The sequence below is a fragment of the Podarcis liolepis genome, assembly GCF_965112155.1.
Source record: "Podarcis liolepis genome assembly, chromosome: 1".
Taxonomy (NCBI): domain Eukaryota; kingdom Metazoa; phylum Chordata; class Lepidosauria; order Squamata; family Lacertidae; genus Podarcis; species Podarcis liolepis.
Window position 1 is genome coordinate 81,366,195 of NC_139554.1, and position 19,108 is coordinate 81,385,302.

Sequence of the window (19,108 nt, forward strand, 5' to 3'; positions counted from 1 at the left end):
AGAAGGCCTATTTTTACTGGTCACATTAAATAAAAGATGTGCTCTGTAATTTTTCTATTTTGTTTTTCCATTTGAGTCCTAGTCCATACTATCTTTTTGTGCTGTTGATAGTGGGATGGAACTTGTGACAGTATGTGACAGTATGACACGTGTGCAGCACCATCTAAATTGGAATGGTCCTGCCTGTGCTCTGCTAGGGTAGTTGGAGTGATGCACCTTGCCTTTTGACCAGGGGTAGGCAACCTAAGGCCCAGGGGCCAGATGTGGCCCCATTGCCTTCTCTATCTGGCCCGTGGATAGTCTGGGAATCAGCGTGTTTTTACATGAGTAGAATGTGACCTTTTATTTAAAATGCATCTCTGAGTTATTTGTGGGGCATAGGAATTTGTTCAATCCCCCCCCCCCCAAAAAATATAGTCCGGTCCACCATATGGTCTGAGAGACCAAGGCTGAAAAAGGTTGCTGACCCCTGCTTTTGACAGTTCTGTTTTTGGGTCAGTATGCCTCCTTTGTGAGAGCCAAGACATTGCACCAAAATGTAGAGGTTATCCTAGTCTGAATGACAAGAGACAGGACTAAGGAAAGCATCGTAAGAGCCTCGTCTTGCTGTTCTATAACCCTTCCCTACCCACACCTGATTCATACATGCCTTGCAGAATATATTTGCACCAACCTAGTTCAACACTCTGAGTGCTTCATTGTAACAACACCACAAAACTCAGTAGTCCTCTGCCCACTCAACCTACCACCCATCCACGTTTTGCCTTGTATAGTGAACTAATATGATTGGCCTGTTATGGAAAGGACCTTAACTTGAATAGGAAAATGTTTTTTAAAAAAGAGCACTGGACACTAAATGGAGTTCAGATCAGGCAGAGAGATGGATACCTTCATTTGTGGGTGCAGTTCTGGCTTAAAACAAGCCAAGCCATACTGCCTACCAACCAACTAGTTAAATACAGCAGCAAACAACAACAACAAAATAGTAACAACAATAATTCTGACCTTGAGTCCTGGAAGCCCTGGTGGTCCCTATAAAAATAAAAATGGTCATCAACTCAATTCTGTCAGATTTCATGACCTATAGAAGAGCACAATCTCCTCAAAGCCAAATTTATACCTGTTGTGTGTATTTAGCATCCATTAACAATAATGACATAGCAGGATCCATGTTTTATAGCGTAACTTAAGGTCTGCTATTCAGATTTTAAGTATCACAGTCTACAGGCAAGGTCTGTCTTTTCAGAGTGTGCCTGACACTCAGCTGTGGACTAGGACATTAACATGGCAATTAGTGGAATATGCTTGTTTCTGCAAGAAGAACAACAACAGACCGAATGTCTCCAGCGGGACACTGGCAACATGGAAAGCTTTTAATGCATGTCCAGTATAGACTCAGGTGATAATATGCCATCATCCTGTAGATGAGGGGGTCAGAAGATAACTTCAAAAGCTCATAACTTTCTTATTTGGTCTGCACCCCCCTTAATCACAAGTGGTAACATATGGCCACACAGTGCTATAAGGTTAACCTCAACACTCATAAAAAATATAAACTGATTAGCAGCCCATTCCTATGCATCTTTACTCATAAATAAAGCTTGTGTTGTTCAAATCCTGCATGCTCCCAAGCAGGTGCTCACAGTGATGGAGTCTTTGGAGGAAGGCAATACTGAGAAATGGAATGAGGAATACCTGTGGCCCTTCTGGTCCACGTGCTCCAGGAATGGCAGAAACCAACGGCAGCCCTGAGCCCTCCATGTCATCCTAAGAAAGAATGGATGGCGTTAGTCTCCAGGCAGAACTGTCATTAGGTAAAGCTTGTGGAGAAAAGCCCTGATCCCTTGCCACCCATTTTGCTTGAGCAAGTCAGACATGTCCAAGTTCCCAAATACACAAGTACAGGATAGGTCCCTCTGGAAGCAACATCAATAAATCCCAGTGAGAATGAACACTAAGATAGTCACATCCCCAGGAGCTTCCTACCATCCTCGCCCCTCTAACTCCCCGACAGGTGTTTACAGGTGACTTGGCAAATAATTGGCTGAGAAGTGCCACCGGACACTCAACTGCAATGTGGGTAGGAAACCCTTTAAAAAAAAGAGAGGCTATGGCTATGCAGCCTTTTGTCCCTCACACTAAAGTCCCTTGTCTGTCACTGACCAACAGAAAACCCTGCAAATGACCAGCTATGCCTGTTTCTAAGTCACTGGTTCTTGATGAGCTAGACTTGAGCTAAAGAGCTCCTTTTATTTTCAATATTCTGCTTAGTTCCTTTGTTCTCTTCCCTTTCCTTCTTTATTCCTAATAAACGTTATCTAATTAGACAGTTGGTTCTTGCATACATTGTTGCCAAAGTCACAGGGTTAGTGTAAAAATCCCCATGTGCCTAACCACTTGGTTCATTTCTATGGAGGTACGGAAATTGGGATTGACAGAGAAAAGCCAGTTGCTTTGGTCTTTGAGGGAGATGCAGTGTATAATTCTGACCATCTTTTGCTCCCTCAAACTACTCTACTCTTCCTTCCTTGCTTGCTTTTCCTTATACCTGGAACTTCCTTCTAAAATATGTATGTGACGCCACTTCACTCTCACATCCTTCAAATCCCTCTTTTCCCAGGAAACCTTTGACTTAGTCCCTTAGTCTTCATCTCCTACTGAAGCAAAGTCCCAACATAATCACCATACATTTAAATCACCCAAAGAATGCTGGGAAGCAAAGTTCATGGGGGCTGGAAATTGTAGGTCTGTAAGCTGCAGTTCCCAGGATTCTTTGGGGCAAAAGGAATGACTGTTAAAGTGATATGAATGTGTGGCTGTAACTGTGTGTAACTTAATTTAATGCACAGTCACCTATTTACCCTTGCCTCCACCTGTCTGACCTCCTTTTATTGCCTTCATCCATGTTCACATTTAGTTTGAAAAGAGTAACATTTCTATTTGTTTGGTACTCTGCTAAGCACCTCACACACTGATGGAACAACTACTAGTAGTACAACCAAGTTTTTCCAACATTTTGCGCTTCTTGGGTCTTATGGAGCCCACGGAACAGTGGTGTGTTCAACAATGGCATTTCAAATACAGTACTCACAAATCCAGGCCCAAAGGCTGGCCCAGGTGGGCCAGGAGGACCAGGTTGTCCTCGGGGACCCATGGGCCCAGGAAGGCCTGCCAGGCCAGTTTCACCCGGTGCTCCCGGCAACCCTGCATCTCCTTTACTGCCCTGGAAGAAAACAGGAAAGGATGTTTGAAAAGAGCAAAGAGAAGGAAAGTATAAGAGGGCCAAAAACAGCCTGGTAATAGGATATTATGCACAGTATTTCTGAAAGAAAACCTTGCAATGCTGCCTCTCTCTCGTTACATGCATTACAAACATCTGTATGCGCATCACATCCCAGAATGGCACATGCTTCTGATCTGCGCTCTGTCGTCAGATGCTCACACTGGTTGAAGTGTACAATGCCACAAGTGTTCAAATGATATAAGTGTGTGCAGCTGAACAGAGGAAGCACCCTAAATTGCATAAAATTGGGGACTAACTCAGCCTGCAGATTTTGAATTTTGCAGCTGTCGAATTGCAGCTGACTTAGCATGTAGATATGCACCACACAGAACCTCTTAATGCATACAACCGTTTATTTGCACTCCCGTACAGGAGTGGTTTCTGTGGCCCAAACTGGTGGTCTACACACACGTTTAGGTCTTTTACATAAGGAAGTGTACTGGGGATATGTAAGGAAATCTGACGTCAGACACACTGGCTTCAGGACTGTACCCAAAGTCTGCATTTTGTTCATTATCAGGCAGAACATGTGCACTAAGAAGAAAAAGTAAATTATGGTCTACGGGAAGTGTAGCTTATAGAAAATATAGACTGCTTTTATTTTATAGCTAGATGCTACTGTCTTATCAGCGTTCAATAATAAAGGCATTCTCATCTGAAATGTTTTTAAGCTTGCTTTTAATAAAATAATGCCAAAAACACTAAGGTTAGAGGAACAAAAATCTGTATCTTCTTTTACATCTCTTAAGAGTGCTGGGTTAATAGAAGGAGATGTGGATATATGTGTCTTTTCCAGTGCCTAGGTGAGAAAAGAAACCTTACATGGTTGTTTTTATTTTTTTTAAATGGGACTACCACCACCAATTAGGCCAGTTCAAAGAACGTGGTAGAAAACACCCAGAGCTGCATGTCATACTGCAATAGAGGGCAGGGGGGTTTCTCCCCACAATTCCACAAACCATTCAACACGCAGGATCACACCGTATTGTTATTACACCTCTGCACACATATCAAACTGCATTTTTTTGTGCCAGACAAACACATGCGCAGTGATGTTACCTCCATTTTTTGTCTTCCCCTGTATGGGGCTCTGTAGTAGTAAGAAAGTATCTCTAACACATCAGGGGAGATAGGAAGCAGAGTGCTCTAGTTAGGTGGGGGAAAGTAAATGGAAAATAGGAAGGTTGAGAAGCAGGAAAAGAAGATTAAATGTCTGAACCACCTATGAGAAAAAGACAACCTCAGTCTTACTCTGTCCTGTCCTTGTATTGTACCCAGAAAGTGAGCTATTCTACCTTAGGTCCAGGTGCTCCTGGGAGGCCTAGTTCTCCTGGTTCTCCCTGGAAACAGCAAAGGAAAAGAAGTGTGAATGTGCTTTTCTTTTTTTACTAAATTCAAGCCAGAGGCAGCCTATTTTCTCAGGCTTGCTGAGGCGGGATTACAGCTCTGTGAAAGGAACTTGCACAGCTAAGAGAGAAATATACATACACTAGCTCCATTCAGCCCAGGCTGGCCAGCTATCCCATCTTTTCCTGGAGAACCGGGAGGGCCCTGGAAAAGATTAGAAAAGGAAAGTTGTGTTAAAAGCTGCCATCAGCCAGTTTGCATCCATTAATCCCAATACCATTCCTTGTCAAAGGATACCGTCTCTTCCCTGTAAACAGAACTACATATTGTACACGTCTTTGTGTACCAAAAGAATGAAAGCTATTTTCCACTGGACACAACTTTTGCAGGGGGGCATGTGTTGGATTTTTATTGGAAAGATTGCTGTGTGTGTGTGTGTGTGTGTTTGTGTGTGTGTGTGTGTGTGTGTGATTTATTTATTATTTTATTTATTACATTTATATATCACCTTTTTCTTCCAAATAGCTCAAGGTGTTATACATGGTTCTCCTCCTCCCCATTTCACCCTCACAACCCCATGAGGTATGGTAGAGCAGGCATAGGCAAACTCGGCCCTCCAGATGTTTGGGGACTACAATTCCCATCATCCCTGACCACTGGTCCTGTTAGCTAGGGATGATGGGAATTGTAGTCCCAAAACATCTGGAGGGCCGAGTTTGCCTATGCCTCGGTTAGGCTAAGTGATGGTAACTGGCCCAAGTCACCCAGTGAGCTTCATGGCTAAGTAGGGATTCGAACCCTGCTCTCCCAGGTCCTAGTCCAACGCTCTAACCACTAAATCACACAGGCTCTCAGTGTGAAACCTTTTCCATGCTCACTGTTTCTTCACTCCAAGGTGTGTTTTCTCCCTGTGATGCTCCGGGTGTGCGTTTATTCATAAAAGAAGCTCCATTGTTTGGAACTGTGCAGAGAAGCAACTTGGGGCAGATTATCACACACACACACCCCAAAGGAAAAGTAGGTTGCCCTGTGTTCCACAAGCTACTAGTTTAGACTGTCATACTTGCAACTCTTGGCTACAAGATGGTGCAATAGTCACATCATTATATTTCATGCTTATTTTTGTGATACCGTTTCAGCTTTTGGTGATGCTCACACATATATAGGACTATTTGTGACCTATACCTAAAGCAGCAGAACAGAAGCCTAAAGTTCATATGCATCCAATTAATCAAGACCACGTTTCAGGTTACCTCCCTGAAAATGCTGCTAACGCAATACAGGGAGCCTATAATGTGCAATAACTTTAAGGGTTTGGTAACACCTGGCAAGCTTTTACTTAGTGCACTAACTCCAGCAACCCCACAGGAGCACAACAAAGCAGCAGGCAAAGGCCCCACCCCTATCCATGCCTCTGAAACTGCAGTGGATGAGCTGACAACCAAGGCCAAAGCCCCATAATCCTGGGAGCTGGGGCAGTTTCTGGAGAGAGACTCGCATTTTACCATCCTCAATTATTCCTTCCCCGCATCTTCTTTAACTTACAGGAGGCCCTGGAGGTCCTGGGCTGCCATCTCGACCTGGCACTCCAGGGAGGCCAGGGGGCCCTGGAAGGTCACTGCCATCCGTCCCAATTCTTCCAGGTTGTCCTGGCAAGCCAGGTACACCAGGTGGTCCTGGGGGCCCGGGTTGCCCTCTGGGGCCCTGAAACACAACAAATAGGATTCAAAATCAGGTGTGAACATGTAATATAAGAGAGCATTTGTGGTGCAAGTTAACTTCTGAGGTGCTTGCCATACACCACCTCCCCAGAAGAAATCCTTCTGAAGGCAGCACCTGTTCACACTGCTTTTGGGTACTTACACGTAAGGTTTCCAAATCCCCTCCAAAACCAGAGCCTTCCATATCGATAAATGTCTGGAAGAAAAGTACACTGTTCTATAAGCACACCAATGAGAAATGCTACTGGGGTAAAGAATTGCATGACTCGGGCCTAACTCGGGCCTCCTTGCTGTGAGTTTAACAGTGTAAGGAGTTAAGTTTATCCTGAATGAGTGAGTCAGACTCAAGACATTGTGAAGGGTGTTCTAATAATTGAGAAAGAAAAGTACTCTCTCAAATTGCCTAGTATTTATTTTTTCCTTTATTATTCAGTGGTTCAGCCTGCAAGGACTCACAGCACTTCTTACAATAAAACATAACATTGGTAAAAGCAGCACGATATTTAAGAGCAAAACAGATCATAAATACAGCATGAAAAATAAACTCTGAAAAGGTCTGGGCAAATAAAATGATTTTTACTGGATGTAAAAAAAAGAAAAAGAAAACACGCTCAGAAAATTAATGCATACAATTAAAAATTATGCCATGCACAGACTTGTTATTTTTTTTTAATGGAAGAGTGGTTTATAAATATTTAAATAAAGGAAGAGAGGGGCGGGGAGAGAGGGAAGGGTGAAATGTGGCTTCAGAGGAAAGCAGACAGCTACACCAGAGGGGGCAGTGACAAGGAGAACAGCTTCTTCCCATGCAGTTATTGTGGGTATCTGGGACTCACCAACTTGTCCAGTTTTGAACTGAATCCTGGTTGCCCAGGTGGTCCTGGTGGCCCAGGAGAACCTCTTGGACCAATGCCTGCATCACCCTAGGTGAAGAGAGGAAATGACAGAGATGAGAGCATTGGCCACACTTTCGCAAAGCAGCCACAAATGAAATCTGCTCAGAAAACACCGATGGCTGCTGAACTTGAGAATTCAATGATACCAGAATATGCCCATGTGACGGAAGCTCATACCTTTTCACCTTTCTGGCCAGGCTCTCCCGGCGTCCCAGGGAATCCTTGAGGGCCAACATCACCCTGCAAAGGAAGTAAGTCAAGGAAGTGATGACGTCTGGGTGATCCCAGAAGAGCCACACAGAAGCATCTAAAACATGTTTATAAACACACACACAGTTGCACATCATGCCCCAGTTCACACACCACACAAGGTTTTCTTCTTGGTTACAAGCTCATGAATAATCTAGATAAAACCACAAGCCCAGGTTCAAATGGTGCGTTTGGCTAACTCAGCACATCACAGCTGCAGACAGGTCTGTGGAGCAGCGGCGTAGCGTGGGTTGTCAGCACCCGGGGCAAGGCAAGTAATTTGCGCCCCCTAACCCGGGGCAAGGCAAGTACAGTAATTTACTCTCCCAAGCAGCAGCAGCGAGGCTTCTCTTTCCCCCGCGCTCTCCTGGAGCTGCCTCTTTTCTTTCCTTTTTTCCCTTTCTCCAAGGCTTTTCGCTTTCTCTCCTTAATTGATTCCTCCTCCACACCGCAGCGTTTCCTGGCTGCTTCCCCCCCCCCTTCCCCTCTCTCTCCTCCTCGCTCTGCTTGCCTTGCCCTGCCCTGCCTGAGGGCGCCCTGAGGAGACTCCGCTCTCCTTTTTGACCAGGCGAGGTGGAAAAGTCTCTTCCCGCCCCCTCACCAGACTCCCTGCTCGGCTCGGCTCACTACCCAGGCGGCCAGTGGAGAGAGAGCCGCAATTACCATAAAGCTCCTCTCCCTCCGCTTCGCCAAGCTGTCAAAGCCCGGCAGCAGCGGCAACGGCAGCAGCAGGCGCAGCCAGACCCCCGCCAGCCAGCCCGCCCGGCTTCCTCTCCTTTTTTTGCCCGCGGCAGAAGGCTTCGCTCTCCCCCTTCCGCGACCTCCTCGCCAAGCCGAGCGAGCGCAGGCTCCCTAACCCGTGGATTTTAGTAGGGGCAGAGAGCTGCTAGTGCGAGCGCGCCCCCCGGCCATGTTGCGCCCGGTGTGGCCGGCCCCCCTGGCACCCCCCACGCTACGCCACTGCTGTGGAGGAAGAAAGCAGCTGCAAGCTCCTTCCCAATTTGGTTTAGAGTGACATGCAAACCAAACCACTGTGCAAGGCAGCTGAAAGTCACTCCAAGATGAAGTGCCTTCTGATGAACAGCACCTGCCACCCGGGCTCTACATTAAGAAAATCTGTTTAAGATTATAGATTATAGAATAATAGAATTGCAGAGTTGGAAAGGACCCTGAGGGTCATCTAGTCCAACCCCCTGCAATGCAGGAATCTCAGCTAAGCAACCATGACAGATGATAAAACCAAGTTCCTGTTAAGAAGCAGTACACACACCATGCATGCTGGGGGCTTAGTTTACAATGTTCTAACTATTTTGACGTCTCATAAACGAACATTTGTGACAAAATACCATACACAGACATGCTTGAAAGTGATGCAATAAAGTATTTCTATATAAAATATTAATACATTTAAAACATTTTTATTTAAAAAATATTTTTGTTTCATTTTTATTATTATTATTTTTAAACTATGATCAGGTTGTTTACTGTTATGTTTACTGTTACTGTTACACAGCACTTTGTCTCCACCAAAAAATTAAAAACCCCAAACAGGGATTTCAAAGTTCAGGAAAGGGAAACTCCAAGAACTGTAATTATTTTCTATACTCCTAAAATAGGCAAGAGAAAAGAGAAACAACTTCTTTATGCAAAGGGCTAAAGTTAACTATAGCAGCTGAGGAATTTATCTTGAAAAGTTGAGGGACAAAAGAGCAGAACTTACTGGTTTACCATCCTCACCAGGATCTCCCTAGTAAGAATAAAACGTAGGAGGTTAGCAAATGCCAGACATTTTCTACAAAGTTGTAATTCAGCAGCTATCATTTCAAGCTGCCCTAAGTCCCGGGCCTACTTTTCTTGGTACCTCTTCAGCACTTACAAAGCAATTGGGTTGAGACAGCTGCTGGGAAAGGCAAGCCTAAAGCCATAAACACCCCATGAAACACAGGGAAAATCCCTCCTGTCAGAACTTTCAAATGGTTTTAAAAATATACATGTACACTTGCCCTTCACCAGAAGGTCCCAGGGCAGGTTACAGTAAGAAAATATACAACTATAAAACAAATAGAAGATTTAGAACCATAAAACAAGGAAAAAGCAATGAAAAACAATTCAAACATTTAAAAACAACTCTGTATATAGAAACGGTTAAAAAATAGTTACAGTACAAAAGCAGACTGGAGCCTATGAAAATCTCCACTTAAAGGGCTTGTTGAAAAAAGGTTACTGAAGAAGGAAGCAAACAATGGGCAAAGTGAGCCATTGTAATATGGTTGGGAATGAGGAAGGAATTATTTGAGGCGGCTCTGGTAAGGTAGTAAAAAAGACATTTTTTAAAAAAATAGGAACAAGGCAATGATCACACAGCCACATGCAGGAGGAACAGAGTATGCAATCAAAAAAGGAGAACATTTCCCTAAAGAGAACATTATGAAGAAAACAAACTCGGTAACGGGTGAAAGATTGATGGCTAATTAAATTACTTGTAGGGATTGCATAGGTGAGAATTACTTACATTTTGAAATCTCCATTAAAAAAATACCATCTGGGGTCTGGTACACGGGATCACCTGCAGCTCTAGAGGTGTTTTCTAAGTTGGCCATACACCAGCAGTTTAGGCACTTGCTGCTTTCACAGATCACAGTAAATCAAAGTTTACTATGTTTACTATGAAATGCAGTTGGTTCCTGCTTCACTCCTCCCCTTACATGAACAAGAGCAACAAATCACAGTCCTTGCTTTTGTGATACATCTCCACTGGGGATTGAATCATAGAATCATAGAGTTGGAAGAGACCACAAGGGCCATCGAGTCCAACCCCCTGCCAAGCTTGTTTTGCTCCAGCCCATGAAGTCAAGGTTTGTTCTTGGCTTACCAATCATTATTTGTTTGAGTGAAACAAGTTAAAATCCTAATCTGAACATGACACTAGGACAGGAATTGTGGTTTTTTGCTTCTGCTCATATTACAGAAAGAGCAAGGAAGGTGCCATCTGTCTAGTAAACCATTAACTGGTAGTTTAACTACCAATAAACTATGGTTTACTGTGACGTGTTGACTGGGCCGTTATTTTAACAGCAAGGATTCAAAGACTGCAAGTGATTTGCATAGCTGAAGAACCCCTTTTCCTCTGTAACACAAACCCTGCACTTTAAACCAGACATTACCTTTTAAAAAAGTTTACTTACTGGCTCTCCGTCCTTTCCAGGCAAGCCATCTTTCCCAGGCAGCCCTGGTGGCCCCAGGGGTCCTGGAGGCCCAGCAACCTGCTCCACCACAGAACCGTCAGGGCGCTGCACGATGGTCCCAGGGGGGCCGGGGGGCCCAGCAGGGCCAGGAGACCCTTGGTCACCAGGCTCCCCTTTCTGTCCTTTTGCGCCAGGATATCCAAAGCCGGCATTTCCCTAGACATGGTTGAGGGAGAGAGAGAGATGGAAAATGAAAGCAATCAGATACTATTCCTGTTATGTACCGAAGTTCTCACCCTGGGCCAGCAGGGGGATGCTGTAGATAGTTCAGGTCCACATATGCAAATAAGGGGTCGAAAGTGACGTTCAGTGATTGGATAGTTACAGAAAGTTGTTACAGTTACATTGTGCTGGAGCTCTATATAAGCAGGCTGGCTGAACCCTTCAGTTCAGTTCTGTTCTGGCCTGTAAATAAACAAGAGCTGTTTGAAGAATCGCTGTATCGTCTGATATGTTCACCCACAACTTAACAATTCCCTCATGAGAATATAGAAGTGAGCATCTGCCAGATGTGACCCCCTTTACTACCAAGGCCTTCCTGCTTTCCTCTCTTAAAAGTATTTCTCTGCTGGTATCCATGTGCATTTTTTCTTTGCCTTCCTTTATTCCAGCCACAAATCCCTATCCTCTTCAAAATAATTGCTACTGGCAAGCTCAACACCAGCAGTGCTGTAGATAAGGAGGTAGTTGAAGCAAGGAAGTATCCTCCTATGGCACACAATTGCCATATTGCAAATACAGATATCCATAGCACATACAGTTATGCACACCAACAGAAGAAAAGCAACATACGTAATTTTCAAGGAAAGATGAACAGTAAGTCTGATATTAATTACTGCCAAGTGCCCTTTCTGCCCATATGGGGCCAGTCCAGATGCTGCTTCACCATCCTGTCCAACCACCACCTTGGGTGGCAAGAGAACTAAACAGCTGCAGCACAGCTCCTTAAAGGCCCCCCACATGTGAGCAACAGGGTGAGCTGCAGTTCCATCTCCATTCTTTGGTTATTTTGCAAGAAGCCAAGGAACTCTCACAAAGGTGTGTTGGTTGCACACCATGTTCTAGAATACGGCTGTGCATCAGCATCCTGGCTCCAGTTCTCTGTTAGTGCAGAAATTACTGCATCAGAAACTACCACTCAGACCCCAAGGCACTATCTGGGTAATTGCTCATGTGGCGCCACTGAGTGTTCAGAGACCAGATGATGGTGATGGTGACAATAATGAGGATTTTATTTGTACCCCGTCCATCTGACTGGGTTGCCACTCTGGGCAGCTTCCAACATATATAAAAAACATAATAAAACATTAAAGAGTTATATTCAGTAAAATATTTGGTCTGGAGTTATAACCAGTAAAATCTTAGGGATATTCACTATTTTACATAAATCTTAGGGGTGCATTACTGGAAGGATGTTGTTCTGTTATAGCTAGCATCCGTTTCAATCTCTGGCATGCCTGTCTGGACCCCTAGAGAGCCACTGCCAATCCATATAGACAATACCAAGCTAGATGGACCAGTGGTCTGTGTAAGGCACAGCTGCCTATATATCTATATGGATGAACTTCTAATTTACATTTAAAAATCCAAGTGGGACCTGCAACAAAGTGTTGCAGTGATGAATGCTTCTGCTCAGGGTTTCAGCCAGCCATGCCCTCTTCAGGTCACTCCATTCCATTCCTCCTCTCCCCCTTGTTGTCAGTTCTCTCACACACAGCTAGAGCCCCATGGCTACTAAGCACATTCAGCTCCCAATGGGCTACTTTGGAGATTCACCCTTCTATGGTGCTGTTTTGGCTATATAACGATCCCCACTCTGAGAATGAGTTCACTATTAGTGTATAGGATAGCTGGAATCCACCTAAATAAATTATCGTCACATGAAACCACTTTTAAAAGCAAACAATGCGGCAGCTTGGCTCACCTTAACACCCAGCTCTCCTTTTTCTCCCTGCAAAAACAAACACAAGGCTTTTCAGTATAGCAAAACATAGCAAAATGAGGTTGAATTCTCTGTTTTAGGAAACAAACACTCGTGGTCAAATCTAAATTCCTTTTGTGGCAAAGGAAATTAGTTCATGGGTCATTTCTTTGACAATGGATGAATTAATTGATATGTTTTTCATGAACAAACAACCCACACCTCACGTCCCATAAGTTAAGTTTTCTACAAGACCTAAAAAAGGAAAGTTCACAGTACAAGGTTGCAAGCAGCATCTCTTTCAAAAAGGGGGAGCATTAGTGTGTGATGAGTGTAAGAAGCCTCCTTCTTCCTGGCTCATACACTTCAATATTCACCTCTTACCACTACAATCAGATAGGCTAGATTTTCCCCAGACTAGTGTCCTCCAAATATTTCAGGCTACAGTTCCATCAGCCCCAAGCGGTGCAGCTGACTGGCTGGGGCTGATGGGAGTTGTAGTCCAAAACTTCTGGAGTGCACCAGGTTGAAGAAAGCTAAAGTAGGCCTTGTGTCTTTCCACTGGACAAGCAATTAACCCTAAGAAAACTGTCCTCTGCACAGCTGCTGTTCCAGATTTATGTATTGAGCATAAATATGGCTGAAAGATGAGAGAGAGAGCAGAAAGGTGCTGGTGGTGGGAAATGATTTCACATATTGGCAGCAGCAGAATGTGAGCAGGTGTCATAATTTTGATTATCTCCGATCTTCATGGCAGTACCAGGACTCCTTGAGTTCCTTCCTTCCTGAAGGCTTTTGTTCTAAAGGTTAGTGTTACTCTCTCCTCCACCATCCACAACTCAGAGAGAATCACGGCAGGATGAGAATTACAGCAGACCTTCTCAAATTTGTTTACAAACTGACTAGATTTGGTGAAGAGTCACTTCACTGCACATGCAAAAAAAAAAAATCATCACGTTTCCCCCCCTTCATTCTGAAAAAGCAAAACGCCGCTCATCCCAGCCCAACAAGATGCTCAGAAACTCCAATCACAGTGACTTCTGCAACAATGAAGGCATCCGAGAGGAGGCAAAGCTCATGGCAGGGAGTAAGTGATGCGAAAGAGGGTGATGGTGAGACTCTATTTCTTTAGGTAGCAACAATAAAAACTTTGTCCCTTTTGGATGAAAACAGGAAAGGAGAGCCACATGTAATCACATTACCTTTTCGCCTTTAGCACCATTCGTCGGCAGAACTTCACCAACTCCAGAGTCCCCTTTTGTGCCACGTTCACCTTTTTCACCAGGGTCTCCTTTTTCTCCTTTGACTCCAACTATGATGGAAATATAAAGATAAGCATGTTAATTATCTGTTGTGAAGATAATTCTGCATTTCTGCAAAAATGAAAGAATGAAAATCAAAACGCTTGGCATTCAGATTCAACATGAAAACACTGTCAGACATGAGTGGATTTATAAAGAAAGGTCTTTTTCTTCTTTATAATTCTAATGGTCATGTCAAGAGTTCTTCTGGTAAAAAGGTTTTGTTTTTTTAGTAGTATTACCTACTGACATGAATGACATTTATAAAAGTGTCCTCTTCATTAAATTAACTAAAATAATCAAATAAACAAACAACTAATGGTGCCTTTCTATACCCTCTCAACTTTAATCACAAGACCTGACCTTCCAAAGCCCCAGTCTGAAAAATCATGGGTGATATTTAATGGTAGACATATTCAGTGCATGCTTTCATACAAGGGGTGATAGATGTGGCATAAAAAGAGGCTTCATTGGCATTCTCTCTGCTGTAGTTCAAAACCTGTTTCCTCATAGCTGCTCAACTGAAAATGCACGCTTGCATACCAATGAACTGAATGCTGATTCAGTTGACAAACATGCGTCAGCCCATGTTTCAAGGGGCATTGAAGTATGTGTTTGTTGCTTTATTTTATATATATATAGATATAGATAGATAGATAGATAGATAGATAGATAGATAGATATACACACACACACACACACACACACACACACACAATTGCAGAACTGTTCCACAGGTGGGAAGTTGTGACCTTACAGGTGCCAGGCAATCCATGTCATCCATAGCCAGTTCCATTAACATGAAAGTGGTTTGTTTATCAGTGCCCACTGCTAGAGAAGAAAGGTATGTTTCAGTTGTGTTCAGTAAGGATGCTTTCAAAATCAGTCCTGCTTTTGCATTTAAAAAAGCTACATCTGATTCACCCTAACTCCCGAGGCCTACATTTCTACTTGCTCTGAGCAAGCACCACAAACGTTTTTCCCCTGCCCAAAGCTTAACATGAGGAATGAAGAAAAACCTTCAAGGTTTTTCTTTTCCACTCATTTCTGTTCAGCACTATCAAGAAATCTTGAATACTCAGAACTATAATGATTTTTTTTTTAAGGGACTGTTCCCAACCTTAGAAAAGCTAGACTTACCTCCTGAGGACAATGGGGGCCCCTCTTCTAGTTTGGTTAATTCAGTTTGCAGGTGGAGTTTCTCTTCTGGCTGGGTGGGCTTTTTGGCAATTGGGGGAGAGGTGACAGGTGGTGGTTCTGGCAGACTTGAGAGTGATACCTGGGCCAAGGGAACAGGACTGAAGTAAACAATCACTTGTTCTGGCATAGGCAACCTAAGGCAAACTCTTTGCTCCTGCAAGCCTAATAACAGGGAGCTCTTGCACTGTTGATCCTGCGCCCTAAATATTTCACCTCAAAATAACAAGGAAAATTTGAACTGCTTGAGAAAAAGAATAAAAGGAAAACTCTTGTCATCTAATTTTTGAGGGAAACACACACAAAACAGCTGTTGGGAAAATACTTTCAGGTGTTGCAGAATACAAAACATCTTCAGAAAAACCAGTCCAACTGGCAGACAAACTTTGTTTCAGCAAAGTTGAAGCAATGCTTTGGGATAATACAGCCTTGCTCAGATTCCCGGGTCTTCTCTATCAACTGAAAAACTACTGAATGTTTCAAAATATATACAAAAAAAGTTGGTTTAATTCATGCAAAGCTTCCATTTTCTGAGTTTGATTAAGCTCAAAATGGAAGTTTGAAATCAGGAGATAGAGATATTTCACAGACATTGATCATGGATATATGATTTACTGTGATGGAATGGAAAAGAAATAAAATAAGCAAATAAATGTACTTTCAGGACAGCTGGTTTTATCTGCAGTTACTATATTTGCTGTCTGATTCTATGTATGCTTACTCAAAAGCAAGTCCTACTGAACTGAATGAGGCTTCCTCCAGAGATGGGAGGAAAGCAGCCTTAAAACAAAAGACAGTGCAGTTTTGAAGAGTTCGGTGTTGTTATGAAGTTTGTAAATGCAAGTTTGATATAATTCAAATATTCATTGCACACATACTTCTTCCGCCCCCCCGCCCCCCAGAGGTTTCAAAATTCCCAGAAACTTTACATATTTGCCTAGAAAACAGAGATCAGATTGTCTGCTATTACACCTCTGGCCAGTGGGTGGCATGGATGTTCCACATATAAATGCATGAAAAAAGTGAAGACAGGAAATCTCTTGGAGCCAGTCATGTGTCTAGCATATTTTGTCCTAGTTTACATCATTGGATAGAAACTAGAATTGTTCCCTGTATTAATGAAACACTTGCACACTACTGTTTGCCAGTGAGGCGTGATGCTTAAGAGTGTTCAAAATCCTAATGCTGCTCAGCTATAGAGCTCATTTGGGTGATTTTGGACCAGTCACTCTCTTGCACCACACAGGGTCACTGCAATTTGTTACAAAGTGAGTAGTGTAACACAGATGTCCAACCCTGGTTACTGTGATTTGTTAAGGTGCTGGGAAGTGTAGCTCTGACTGCTAAACCACAGTTCCTTATGCATAATTGTTTTTATTGGAAGCTATACTCTCTACCGTGGGATGCAGGTGGCACTGTGGTCTAAACCACTGAGCCTCTTGGGCTTGCTGATCAGAAGGTCAGCGGTTCGAAACCCTGCAACGGGGAGAGCTCCTGTTGTTCGGTCGCAGCTCCTGCCAACCTAGCAGTTCAAAAGCACGTCAAAGTGCAAGTACATAAATAGGTACAGCCCGAGCGGGAAGGTAAACGCCGTTTCCGTGCGCTGCTCTGGTTTGCCAGAAGCAGGTTAGTCATGCTGGCCACATGACCTGGAAAAACTGTCTGCGGACAAACACCGGCTCCCTCAGCCTGTAAAGTGAGATGAGTGCTGCAACCGCAGAGTCGTCTGTGACGGGACTTAACTGTCAGGAGTCCTTTTCCTTTACTATTTTATACTCTCTACCCTCAGGAATATCAACAGTTCTTCTTTGGATAAATATCAGCAGCTGTTTATGTGGATAAATAAATAGTTAAAATGTGAGTAAAATAAAAAGCACCCCTTGCGCATGTTTGTGCACACATGTGCATGCATACATTAACTCTTCCTTCAACGCAATGTCTTCACATAAAAGCTACTGAACATTTCTGTGGCATGGCTTTCAGTATTGCAAGTTCTAAACATCCCTGCTCCAGAGACCCCTTTTAAGAGACATCATGACATTATGTCATGAGTACAGGTTGGAGCTGTCTAACATCCACAAGAACTACCAACAAACAGGCATCCTTCAAATGCAGGTTGAATACAGGAGGCATTAAGCAACACTCTGCTCGAACAGTGAATTCTGGGTCCTGCAACATTTGGGGCCAAACTCACAGAAAATTCTAAGGACAGAGTTGCTAAGCTCATTGCTAAATAAGAGCACATTCTGGGCAAACTGGCTGTTGTGCTCGCGAGTCTCCTGCCTTACATTTCCATTCATTGGTAAGTTTGTTCAGAACTGATCCAAGCACAGTGGCTCCCAAGGACTAATCTGCAATGTATAGAATCAATTTTAAAATACAGTTATCATGAGTGTTGATTGAGTGACAGGTGCATGGCTGCATTTATTCCAGAAAAATTAAAGATGCACATGAAAAAACATCCCTGACTCAAGCCCTTGTGTTTATTGATTTAACACTTCAGTCATGTTGGTCCAGGATTCTATATGCTGAGCAGAATCCAGGCTGGCTTCACCAAGTGTAAAAATATACTTTGAAAAAATAAACCTTGGGAAGGCCATTCTCTGCAATGAAGTGGTTGTTTTTGCAACTTGATCTTGCATTAGTTCTGGCTGGGAGGATGGCTCTTATCTCAAAGCCAGGCAGAGATTAATGGTAATCCCATGCAAAAAGGAAGGAAAGGAAAACTCTCAAGTTATCTAATTTTTGCAGGAAAACACACAAAGCAGCTGAGAAATGAATAGGCTCCAAGCACCATCCATCAGCTACCCTGTGGACATACTAGTGGTGATTTTAAAATGTATATTTTTACAAAGAGCTGCATGAACAAGGAATTGACACTACATTTCTGGGGATGCTGTTACCCATCTTTAATAAGATACAAGGAAGAGTGGCAAATTCAAAGCATGTGTTGTCAATGTGTGGCAAGAAACAGTATGCTACTGCAGAGGCTACCATCTGGGAGGAAAACGTTAGGGATCTCACAGAGAGCTGTAAAACATCCCCATGTTTGATGCGTGAACAGAATACAGACTCAACAAATTACAGTAGACATAAAGGGTATTTCAAAAAGACCTCAATCCCTGGAGTTGATGTCAAACATGAACTTATTTTGCAGAAGAAAATTAGTGTGCAAAATGTGCTAAATAGCAACATGAATGGGGGTGGGGGGGACAAAACAGCAGGAACTAGACATTAAATGCCATCTGTGTCAATAATGCAAGCTTTAAAACTGAATGGGGAAAGTATAATGCTGCACTCATGAGTTTCCCAGCTATAGGGTCTTAGGACGATGAAGAAGAGCTCCCAATGCCACCAGAAGGGGGAAATTGCTGCCTCTTACGAAAAACACCGCTGCCAAAATCGTAGCAAGTGTCACAGAAAGGTGTAGCTGCCCATCAGCAGAATTCCTATCATGGATCCTCCCAAAATGAGGTAGAGTCGTAGGTGAGGGGCACCTACGACTCTACCTCATTTACTCTACCTCATTTACTCTACCTCATTTACTCTACCTCATCTACTCTACCTCATACACCAGATCCTGACTAACCTGTCTCGGTCCAAGGATCCAGACAGAAATGCCAGAAATCAAAGTCGGGACAGAGCCTGGCATAAGTAATTCCCTTTCCATTGACTCAAATGGGAAAATCTCATTTTGCCTCACCTGCCACTCCCTGCCTCAGCTTGGAATGCCTTTGGCACTGTAGAGCTATGACTGATGGACCAGGGCAGAGCTCAGGACCTCTGGATTCTAAGCCATGCAACTGTTCGGTAAATTATTTTAAAGCGTTAGTGATGCAGATGATACACTGATTAAGGATCAAGGGGTGCAGTTTTGCTACAAAGCAATAAAGCTTGTTGCTACATAGAAGGAAGAAAAATCATTGTAATTATTTTTATAAAAGATGT

The 19,108-nt window shown here is 43.4% G+C and overlaps 1 protein-coding gene across 6 annotated transcripts in view; it reads right to left on the reverse strand.

Moving 5' to 3' along the window:
- COL18A1 (collagen type XVIII alpha 1 chain) overlaps window positions 1-19,108 on the reverse strand; it is a 152,642-nt gene that overhangs the window by 22,984 nt on the left and 110,550 nt on the right. For all 6 annotated transcript variants that reach the window (XM_083497809.1, XM_083497811.1, XM_083497810.1 and 3 more), the window contains 14 exons: window positions 15,104-15,242; window positions 13,865-13,974; window positions 12,666-12,692; window positions 10,682-10,897; window positions 9,217-9,243; window positions 7,425-7,487; window positions 7,188-7,274; window positions 6,494-6,547; window positions 6,176-6,334; window positions 4,772-4,834; window positions 4,579-4,623; window positions 3,092-3,223; window positions 1,696-1,767; window positions 1,006-1,032 (listed from right to left, as the gene is read on the reverse strand). In XM_083497809.1, the coding sequence (XP_083353935.1) occupies window positions 1,006-1,032; window positions 1,696-1,767; window positions 3,092-3,223; window positions 4,579-4,623; window positions 4,772-4,834; window positions 6,176-6,334; window positions 6,494-6,547; window positions 7,188-7,274; window positions 7,425-7,487; window positions 9,217-9,243; window positions 10,682-10,897; window positions 12,666-12,692; window positions 13,865-13,974; window positions 15,104-15,242 (1,221 nt within the window). The remainder of the gene's footprint in view (window positions 1-1,005; window positions 1,033-1,695; window positions 1,768-3,091; window positions 3,224-4,578; window positions 4,624-4,771; window positions 4,835-6,175; window positions 6,335-6,493; window positions 6,548-7,187; window positions 7,275-7,424; window positions 7,488-9,216; window positions 9,244-10,681; window positions 10,898-12,665; window positions 12,693-13,864; window positions 13,975-15,103; window positions 15,243-19,108) is intronic.